A 10926-nucleotide genomic window follows, 5' to 3' on the forward strand; every position below is an offset into this window, starting at 1 on the left:
AACCGGTCTGTATGTGGGATCCGAACCCTCGGCGGGAGCGCTGCCACGCTCCCAAGTGGCGTACTGTAGCAGTGCGCCACCGGGCCGGCCCTTGGCGTGAGGACTTTTAAATAATTGAAAGGATGGTACAGAAAAAAAAATCTGAATTCGAATTGCAAGCTTATTGGTCAGGAACACGGGCTGTTGTTAAGGATTAAGTGGGAATATACGCACACACATGCACACACAGACACACACCCATTTCTTAGTCTTGCACAAGGGACAGCATGTTGGAAGTACAGTAGCTTCCAATACTAAGAGAAATAACCAAGCCTGAAGAGCACTGGAAAAATTAGCATTTGACTGGGCACCACTCTTCTGTTCAAAAGGCATGTCTTTTCCATCAGACTTCAAATATCTCAGTGACAGAAACCAAATTACAATTGCTGAGCATCTTACCTAGAACAGTATACAATCTTTAATGAGCAGCACAATGGAGCCGGGGTAATTAGAGCAGTTCAGAACCTTGAAACCAGCCTTTAGTCAGTGATTCACACATTAGTAAGACATTGCTATGGGGATGTTTACAGCAAGACTGTTGTTCTACAGAAGACACTAAGGGCATAAGTCACAAAAGAGAGGTCCAGAAGGAAAACTGCAGAGGAAAAGAAAATCCCTATTAAGATAATTAGCTCATAGAAGATATTTCACTGGACAGTCATTTCTTGTGTGAAGCCATAGCCACCTCTTTTTGCTGCCTTTGTCCTAAAAAAACAGTTTATTTTATTGTTGTTCAGGTCAAATTTCTACCTTTGGAAATTGTTTAGACATATGGTAAGGTAATTATATATATGTATATATATGTGCATATATATATATGCACATTGGAACATATTAAATGATGGAGAAATATTTAATGATAGAGAAGATTAATGGCCTTTCTGGATTATGAATCAGCATATATGGAAATTTTAAATAGATTAGCTTGGATTGAAGTGGTAGAGTAATCTACTAAACAGGAGAATCAGTAAGAAGTTACCCCAATTAAATTCATTTCTCCAGTTTAATTGAAGCATGAACATGATACCTAAATAAATTAGATTAACCCAGACACGTTAAAAACATAATTCTTAAACTCGAATGCATTAAAGGGGTCTTTAGGTAATCTTTGAAGAAAAAGATTATAATAATATGTTATTGACATATATTCATATTATTCCAGTCGATGGATTACTTCATAGGCTGTGTTAAGCACCCAGCAGTCCCCTAGTAGCGACATGAGGGGCGTGTCCCTGATGGTTCCTCCTCCTCCGGTTGTTGTCTTCTCTAGAAGTTCCATGTCTGTGTAGTTACCAGCACGTGTAAGCGCTCAGCCTCAGTGCTTGCTATGCTTTTCTAAAATAGTAAAAGCTTTATTTCACTGGTTGCAAAAATGATCCCTGCTTATTTGTAAAATATTCAAAAGTTACAAAAAATATAAAGAAAAAGTGACAGTCACATTAATTCCCATTGCCCAGAGATGACCACTATCAACATTTTAGTGACTCTTCTTTGGGACATCTCTGATTGCTAGTAGTTCTTTTTTTTTTTTTTTTTTTAAATCACAAATTCTTTCAAGATTCTGGTAGTAGCTAAAAAATACAACTATACACAGAAAAAGTCATTAAAAACTTATATGATTTTGGGGGCTCCCTACACTGACTGAAACCCATCTGAGGGCCCCCTTGGGATCATGCTATTGAGCACACTGCTTTTTTCATTCCACAGAGTGTCCTGGACACCTTACATTTCAGTAAATAAGAGTCTGCATTGTCACATTTAATGGCCACACAGTGTTCTTCTACATAAATATCCTGTAATCATGGAACCAATTGCCTAATGGGCATTTGCATGTCTTCTGCTTTATGCTGTCATAAAAGTGTGGCTGTGAACATTCTCGTGCACTTATCTCTGCCACTTTTGTGATTACTTAATCAAAGAATATGCACATTGACATTTTTTACACACACTGCCTTACTCTCCCCCAGGATGACTGGTCCTTTGTTGTTCACTAAGGAGTCTCCCTCCACTTCCTGGTCAGCACCGGATCTTCTCAGCCTCAGTTGCTACTCCTCTTGCACTCGTTTTCTCCTCTGTGAACTGGGAGGAGGACCTAGTTTTCTGCCTGTGATGTTTCAGGATTTGTACTGGATACCTACCGTCCTAGCTGCCAAACCCTTACAGAGTAGGGTGAGGTCCTATCTTGGTCTGAAACCTGAAAGAATAACTCACTTTCTCTCCAGGGACTTTTCTTCAGTTGTTCTTCCTTGAAGGAAGAGGAAAAAAAAATCTGAATTCGAATTGCAAGCTTATTGGTCAGGAACACGGGCTGTTGTTAAGGATTAAGTGGGAATATACGCACACACATGCACACACAGACACACACCCATTTCTTAGTCTTGCACAAGGGACAGCATGTTGGAAGTACAGTAGCTTCCAATACTAAGAGAAATAACCAAGCCTGAAGAGCACTGGAAAAATTAGCATTTGACTGGGCACCACTCTTCTGTTCAAAAGGCATGTCTTTTCCATCAGACTTCAAATATCTCAGTGACAGAAACCAAATTACAATTGCTGAGCATCTTACCTAGAACAGTATACAAGTATAGTAGATAATTATAGATAGGTGGAGATTGATTGAATCGGTTTAAAACCTTTCAACAATGAAAAAAGCTAAATCTTAGTAAATTTCCAATGATTCAGATTTCTGGGGTTCTTTCAAAACAAGCATGTAGGCAGATGTTTTGCATTTTAAGGAGAGAAGCCTAGAAGTGTGATAGGAACTGATTCAAGTTGCATGCTTTTAAAACTAGAGGGAATGGTGTTTGTTTTATTTTATCTTTTGCTTCCTAGGGCATTTCTTTTTATTTTCTGGGCACATATGTGTGTATTTGATAGTGTGAATGAAATGCTATAGAATAAAAAACTAATTTGATAGAATGATAATAGAATTTTGTAGAGAAAATTCTCACTTTCCACATGCAGACCTTCATTTCTGAGTTGCTGTCCCTCTAACATGTGACTTGGGTTTCAGGTGCCATTACTGCAAGTCATCATGCCACGTGTCCTCCCTCCGCATTCCATATGCCTGCAAGCTGCTCTTCCAGGAACTGCAGTCTATGAACATTATCCCCAGGTTAAAACTGTCCAAGTACAATGAATAAGGATGGAAAAGATGATATTTAAAGAGAACAGTCAATACATCCAGTGCAAGGGAAATCAGAGAGATTGAGGACTACTTCTGCTCACGTGAATAATTCCTTTCAGTGTTCTCTCTCAAAAACAAACAAACAAATGGATGGAGAGGCTTTTATGTACTAGAAGACTGACCAAAAGGCCTTCATCAGTGAGCATCAAGCCATGGGAGAAGTGCCAACAACATGGACTATAATGCAGTTTGATTCACAAATGAACATGACCTAAAGGCTAAATAAACTTTTATTTATGCTCTGATATCTTACAATGTACTCACTTGAAAGACCTTACTCCTTATAAAGAATGTTTGAGGTTAAATTTCCCGTGATATCTTCTAGCTAACAAAACTCAGCATTCTTAGGAAACTTGGAGGAGGTGAGGAATCCATTTGCATTGGTTAACGTGGCTCTTGTTGAGGTGGCTGATTCTGAGCAGTATGCTGAGGAAAAAGAGTGTGTGAAGCTGAGATAGTGGCCAATAAAGTGATGGCTTTCTTATGTGGCACTGTGAGGGGATCAATTTTCCCAGCAATTACATCTTGCCCTTACACACCCAAACTTTGTAATTTTAATCTTGGCGAAATAAAATATATGCCTACCTTGTTAGGCAAAAATATCATCTTTTCTTACTAATATTTTGAACCTCCATGATCATACCATGCAGTGATATTTATTAAATACCTTACTTTCACTCCATGGATGCGGGTCCCTTTCGTTCCTACCAGGATGTTAGCTGTCCTTTTTTTTTTTTTTTTTTTTTAAATCTGACAGCCTTCCTTACCCATTTCTAAGTTGCTCTTAACTGCTCTGCCCCAAAGCCAGATAAATATTTGTGTTAAGGACTGTTTATAAAATGAGTCAGAAAAGCTTTGAATAATGTCAAAGGCTACATTTCCAGCATGTCCCAAAGAAAATGTTCCGCAGATTGTTAATAGGTATTACATACCAATAAGTATCAATGTCAAAATAAGGTTGAGAAACTGGGTGTGTAACCAAGTTAACATCCCATAGGACTTTTTCAAAGCCTTTAGTGATACCAAGCCCAGGGGTATTGGGACTCTCCAAAAGGGATGTTCAGGGAGCCAGACTAGTCATTGGCTCAACTCAACCTCACTCATTTTCTTCACAAGATAAATCTTCACACAGGTGTAAGAGTCGCAGAGGCTTCACAGTCAAAGCAGGATGACGGGTGCTGTGCAGCCGAGCAGGCTTCCTCAGCCTTCACCTCAGGGGCTCGGCAGGTGTTACAGAGGCAGAGGAGGTTGAATGCCCAGGTCCTTCCCTTAGTCTAGCTTTGTAGTTCTCAGAATTGATGGTGCATAGAGATTACTGTACTGAATACACAATACTGTACTTTGTGGGCTGTTGAGGAGTTTTCTAAGATGATCCTGACCATCTCACATAATGCGGCAACTCCACTTACCAACTCCATCAAAACTGCAGTTGCCCTGCAATGGGTGGTCCGCCATGTCAGTGAACACTCAGAGGGTCAGGCAGGGACAAGTTGAGCAGTGTGCTGGGCACTGGCACCGGGACTCCATCACTTACCATTAGCACCTGCCATGCGGGAGGCACTGCACTGAGGAAAAACAGAGCAGGACTTGGCCTCCACGTGAAGGAGTGTGTAATCCAGCGGAGGCCAAGGCCTGTCAATCCGTCACAGAGCACTGGCCCGGGATCAGTGCTGAGGATCAGCCTCATCTGTGCTGAGGGAGTGCCAGGGCGCTCTGAAGATTGGGAAGCACTTCACAAGCATGATTATTCTCTTTATACAGCTGGAGAAACTGAGGCACTAAGTAGCTACCTCCCCAGTGCCACACCACTAACAAGGGAACAGCGGGGGCTTCAAGACCAGGCTTCCTCACTTAGAGGGCTTGGTTTTATTTTTGTCCATGATTGTATTTTTCAGTCACTGAAAGTGACAATTTTGGTTTGGGGGCTTTTAAAAAAATTTTTATTCAAATAAAAAATAAGTGGTCATATTTCTTACAAACCTCTTTTTTGGAAAACCATATGGTCACTGAGAAGTCATATTTCTTACTAACTTCCTTTTTGGAAAAACATTCCAGGCCTTTCTGATCATTTTGAAGGGAGTCACCTATCTAATCTTCTAGGAAATTCAAAGTTCTCTAAGTTGACAAGCTCTAGAAAGTATGGGTTCCAAACTGAGACAATCCTAGGGGGAAAATTCTGTCAGGTTGGTATTTCAAAAACTAGCAGATACTACACTTGAATAAGCTATTTGATTCTGAGTAATACTTTAATAAAAAAAGGCCAGAACTGGTAAGTTAATCCTACTAGTTTTATTTTTTAAAGTTATTTGTAAGTTCCTTTTTTTAAACAGTACCAGTTTGATTTCAATTTCTAGTAATGACAGAATAACTTTTTACAGGCCCCCCTGGGAGCACTTTTCCCTCAAGGCTTTTGCCAGGTAGGGAGTGGCACAGGGATGAGGCTAAAAAGCCACACCAAAGCCACTAAGAATCTGCAACCCTGACATGAGCTTTGGCAGAGTCAAAGAGCAAGGGAGACAAAACTGGGGGTTCAGAGTTGCCAAGATACTAGGACTGGAGAGGTCAGGATCCCAAATAGAAAGGAAGCTTGACCTGTCCACCACTTTCCCCTGGATTTGTCAGCACAGGCTGCCATAACAGAATACACAACAGAGTAGCTTTAATGACAGAAACATTTCTTCACAGTTCTGGAGGCTGTCCAAGACAAAGGTGTTGATAGAGTTGGTGTCTGGTGAGGGCTCTCTTCCTGACTGCTGACGGCCACCTTCTTGCTGCCTCCTCACATGGCCTTTCCTTGGTACACACTTGGGGAGAGAGAGAAAGCTTAGCTGTCTCATAGGACCCCAGTCCTAACGGAATAGGTCCACTTTTATGACCTCATTTAACCTTACTTACCTCCTTAAAGGCCCCATCTCCACATATAGTCATACTGGGGGTTATGGCTTCAACATATGAGTTTTGAGGGGACACAGTTCAGTCCATTATACCCCTCAAGACATTTTGCCAGTTCATAACAGCACAGACTGAACTGTTGGCAGTACCTATTAAAGTTGAATGTACCCAGCAACTTCATTCCTAGATGTATGCCCAGGAGAAATGTGTGTATATGTGTTATCAGTAGGTGTGTACAGAAATGTTTCTAGCAGTGTTATTTGTAATAGCCCCAAGTTGTAAATAATTCCTGCCCATTAACAATAGAATGAATTGTATGTTCATACAATGGAATACTATACAGCAATGAAAAATGAGTTACTGCTGCATACAATATCATAGATAATCTCACAAATATAATATTGGGCGAAAAAAAGTTAACCTCAAAAGAACGCATTCTGTATTGGTTCCTTTTCAGTTCAAAAATAGGTAAAATTAATCTATGATATAAGGAGTCATGATAACAATTCCCTATGCAGAGTAGGTGGCTAGAGACCAGGAGGTTGCCAAGAGGGAGGCTTCTAAGGTGCTGGTAGTATTTTTTTGACCTGAGTGTTGATTACGTGGTTGTGCTCATTTTATGAAAATTTATTAAGCTATATACTCAGAATTTTTTCACCTTTCTGAATGTAGGTTATTCTTTAATACGTTTAAAATAACAAACAAAAATAAAAACCACCTACCAGGTGACTACATGGTTAAGAATACAGGTTTTAAACCTGTGTTTCAGTCTCTTCCACTAATATATATGTCACCCCAAATATTGTCTTTGTTCTTTTAGTTTTCCCATCTTCAAAATAGGGATGATAATAGTGCCCACGCCAACAGCTATTTTTAGGATTAAATGAGATAATGCACCTAAAGGGCTTGCACAGTGCCTGGCACAGGTGTTCATAGGTGTTTTTTATTGTTTTAATTGATAACAGACAGTACTGATCATGTCGTACACCTTACTACCAGCACTTCCAGGACTAACCCTGTCCTGTACAACTTTATCAGGCAAACCCCGAGTTTCCTTTGGAAGAAAGAATTTGGAGACTACAGGACCAAGCACAGAGTTTCCTTTGGAAGAAGGAATTTGGAAACTAGGACCAAGTAGAGTTTTGCAAAAGCTATTTGGGAAAGCTGCCGTGTTTAATGGTGATGGGGAGGAAGGAAGGTGGTGGAATTAGAGAACACACTTCCCTGGAACAACCATTTACCACTGACATCAAAGAGAGGCCTGTTGTTGGTGCAGGAGTCCCGGAATAGTTACATGAAGTGAACAGAACCAGTTCTCAAAACACTTCCATGTGGTGAGAGTCAAGTAATGGATTAAAACAAAAAAAAGTACTTGATTGGGTGCTACATAATGGGATAGTTTTCAGCTGCTTTGGAGCATTTTTGGCCAACACCTTTATTTGCAGTAATGAGTCACACGAGAGTGAACACATTAGGGCTAGTGGCTGGGCCTGTCCGTTCTCGGCCATCTGAGTAACAGAGAAGCCAGTTTCTGAGAAACCTGTAAATAATTCCATTGTGAAACGGATGGTCAGAAAAGTGACTGTAAAAGTAGCACCTCTTCACCATCCATATTTACTCCATATGTGTCTTGAAAACAATTTATTTCATTTGTTGACCAAAAGTTGGATTTTTACTACATCAGCCCAGAGGGCTAAGATTGGTGGGAAATTAAAGTCAAGCGTTTTAAATGGAAAGAAAAAAGTAATGGCAATCTAGTGTATATACTGTTTCTGTTACCAAAACCAAGCTATCAATTTGGATTTCAGACACAGCCTCCATAAACAATTAAAAGATTTTCTTTGGAAAATCAAATTTGTGATCAGGTTGTCAAGGCAGAAAATTTCAGACCAAGCTGAAACTCACATTTCTGTTTAACGTCTCACACCATGGTCAAAGGAGTTAAAATATTTTTCTAGTCTAGGTAATAGCTGTCCTTCTGTGCATAATAAATTTTAAGTCTTGTTAACTCCCAATCATCCAGGCTAATGGAAGCAAGAAGTGATGTGAATAAATTAAAACAGATGATAGATACAAAATCTTTTGTATTGGATGCTGGGATGAAATCTGCATTTACATTTTTAATATAACTTTGAATGGTGGAGTTTGCTCTACGTCAAGCAGTGACTCCTACGAACCCTGTATTTAAAGAGACTGGAATAATAATACCCTTTCCGATTCAGTAATGATGACAGATCTTTGGGACTGAGATACTTCTAGGCCAGTGGTTCTCAAAGTGTGGTCCCTGGACCAGCAGCATCGGCATCACCTGGAAACTTATCAGAAATGCAAATTTTCAGGCCCCTCCCCAAACCTACTCAGAAACCATCTGTGGAGTCCAGCAATCTGTGGTTTAACAAACCCTCTAGGTGGTTCCAGTGCACACTAGAACTTCAGATCCAATGTCATAAGATACAAGAACACCTTTGGATCCCACTCTTTCTTAGAGCCAGCCTTTGGATGGTTAGGAGTGCCAGACACCCCCGCTCGGGAACTGACTCCCTACTTTTCTCTTGCTTACTAGACATGACTTCCCTTTAAGTAGCAGATTGTATTGGCCTGCAGTTCCCACAGGGCTCAGAGCCCACTTTACAGCTCAGACCAGTCCTTGAGAGAACTTTCCAAGCCTGCCCCACCCCTACCCCTACTGGGGGAGACCCTGTGCAGAGGAAATTGCCATGAAAGGCCAGCTTTCTATAGGAAAAGCTCTTTCCAGCAACCTAGGATGCGGCTTCTCACTTGTGCTGACTGGTTTCCGGACTCTCCGGCCCTGAGGTTTCCACTTTCTCCCTCTGCCACTTCCTTTCCAGTCCCTACCGGACCTGCCCACTGTTCCCACAAGGACATCCTGCATCAAAGGTGGCCTTCCTGAATGAGTGCTCAGAAGGCCACAGTTTCTGTCCCTGTTCCAGCTGGTTATTTCAGCCTGCTGCCCAGTCCTCGAAAGATGCAACAGCGCCACCTCTCCCAAAGCACAGCACCTGAGTCAGCAGGCTGTGCTGGGTGCTGCTCGGCTTCCTTGGGGCCAGCTGGGGTAGCTTGGTGCTGGGAATTTTCAGCTCTCTTCTGGGTAGCTGAGCCTGCAAGAGTCAGGGAGCTCCAGAGTGACTTTAGAACTGCTGTCCTGAAAGTCAATTGGCAGTAGTGTTATCAACAAAGGAAAGCCACTGTGCCCTCTCTTGTGTCCTGTGCATGTGGAGAGAACAGAGAGGCTACAGTTAGAAGAACCAGGTTCTTCCACTAATAAGCTGTCTCAATTTTTTTCATCTGTTCAATAGAGTATCCTCTCCCTACCTGCCTCATCCACCCTATGCAGGCTTGTACAGGAGTAAGAATAGCACCTACCCCATAGGTTTGCTATGACGAGTAAACAAGTTAACTCAAGTGAAGCACTTAGAATAGTGCCTTAGACACGCAGTAAGGATTAGCTTTCCTCTCTTTATATATGTAAACATTAAACTAGACCAGTTTGTCCACCAAGGCACTATTGACGTTTGGGCTGGATAGTTCTTTGTTGTGGAAGGCTGTTGTGGGCATTGTAGGGTGCTTAGCAGCATCCTGGCCTCCACCCAGTAGAATCCAGTAACATCCTCATAGTCCTGACGATCAAAAATGTCTCCAGCCGTTGCCAAATATCAGTTGGTTAGAGCGTGGTGCTGATAACACCGAGGTCCAGCGTTCGATCCCTATATCAGCCAGCCACCAAAACAAATATCCCCTGTGGGGAAAAATCACCCCCAAATATCAGTTGGTTAGAGCGTGGTGCTGATAACACCGAGGTCCAGCGTTCGATCCCTATACCAGCCAGCCACCAAAACAAATATCCCCTGTGGGGAAAAATCACCCTCAGTTTAGAACCACTGAACTTGACAATGTGTATGAAAGTGGTTTATATTACAAAACAACTGAGAACAATTTCAAAATTGTAGTTATGTGGATTTGTCCTCAGTAAACTGACAGCCGATCTGCTTCTGGATAATCAAGTGACTATAACAGATGGTAACATGACCTCAAAGCTCTTGTTTTTCTTCAATATACTAGTTGTAATGGCATCAGATAAAACTGATGTTAGGCTGGCAGGTTAGCTCAGTTGGTTAGACCACAGCCTTATAACACTAAGGTCAAGGGTTCAGATCCCCATACCAGCCAGCTGCCAAAAAAAAAAACAAAAACTGATGTCAATTGTACGTTGGTCATTAAGTTAAATAAGTTTCAGTCCTATTATACGATGTACTTTTTTAAATATCTGATGATAATGTTACAGACATAAAAATAAAAATGGTTATAATCTCCATTTTTATTTACATTTGCCCACAGCCTGATTTTGCTCTAGATCTCCCCTATTTTTCGTTTTTGTCAAAGATGTATGCTCTCATAAATATGTACAATCAATGCATTTCAATTAAATTTTAGAAATGTATGCTGATTTTCATTATTTACCCAGTCAGTCCTCAGCTTTGCATCTGCCTGCCTGCTATGTGGCAGGGACTGTGCAGCTCCCAGTCTACCCAAAAGCTTAAAACTCTGCCTGCCTGCCCTTTGAATGGCCCTGCGGGAGTAAATGGAGTCCTAAGTCCTAGGAAGAGCCCTCTCCCAAGCAAGCCGAATGACTGCTTGCAGTTAAGATGACAGCAATAGGGCTGGGTCCCCAGAGCAGAAATCTCAGCATCAGCAAATGTCTTTGTGAGTTACTGGAAATTTTCCTTCATCATCACTCTGGGTCTTGCATATCCCAAGTAGGTTTACGATCTGTCATGACCTGAAATATA

General features: G+C 41.3%; 1 protein-coding gene across 1 annotated transcript in view; it reads left to right on the forward strand.

The window, feature by feature from the left end:
- POLR3B (polymerase (RNA) III (DNA directed) polypeptide B) overlaps positions 1-3831 on the forward strand; it is a gene marked incomplete at its 5' end in the record, with an annotated part of 63314 nt that extends 59483 nt beyond the window's left edge. Inside the window, one exon of the mRNA XM_008576417.1 lies at positions 3053-3831. Coding sequence (XP_008574639.1) covers positions 3053-3182 — 130 coding nt within the window. The remainder of the gene's footprint in view (positions 1-3052) is intronic.
- Between the last annotated feature and the right edge of the window lie 7095 nt (positions 3832-10926).

This window comes from Galeopterus variegatus, unplaced genomic scaffold, assembly GCF_000696425.1.
Source record: "Galeopterus variegatus unplaced genomic scaffold, G_variegatus-3.0.2 Scaffold1346, whole genome shotgun sequence".
NCBI classification, from domain to species: Eukaryota; Metazoa; Chordata; class Mammalia; order Dermoptera; family Cynocephalidae; genus Galeopterus; species Galeopterus variegatus.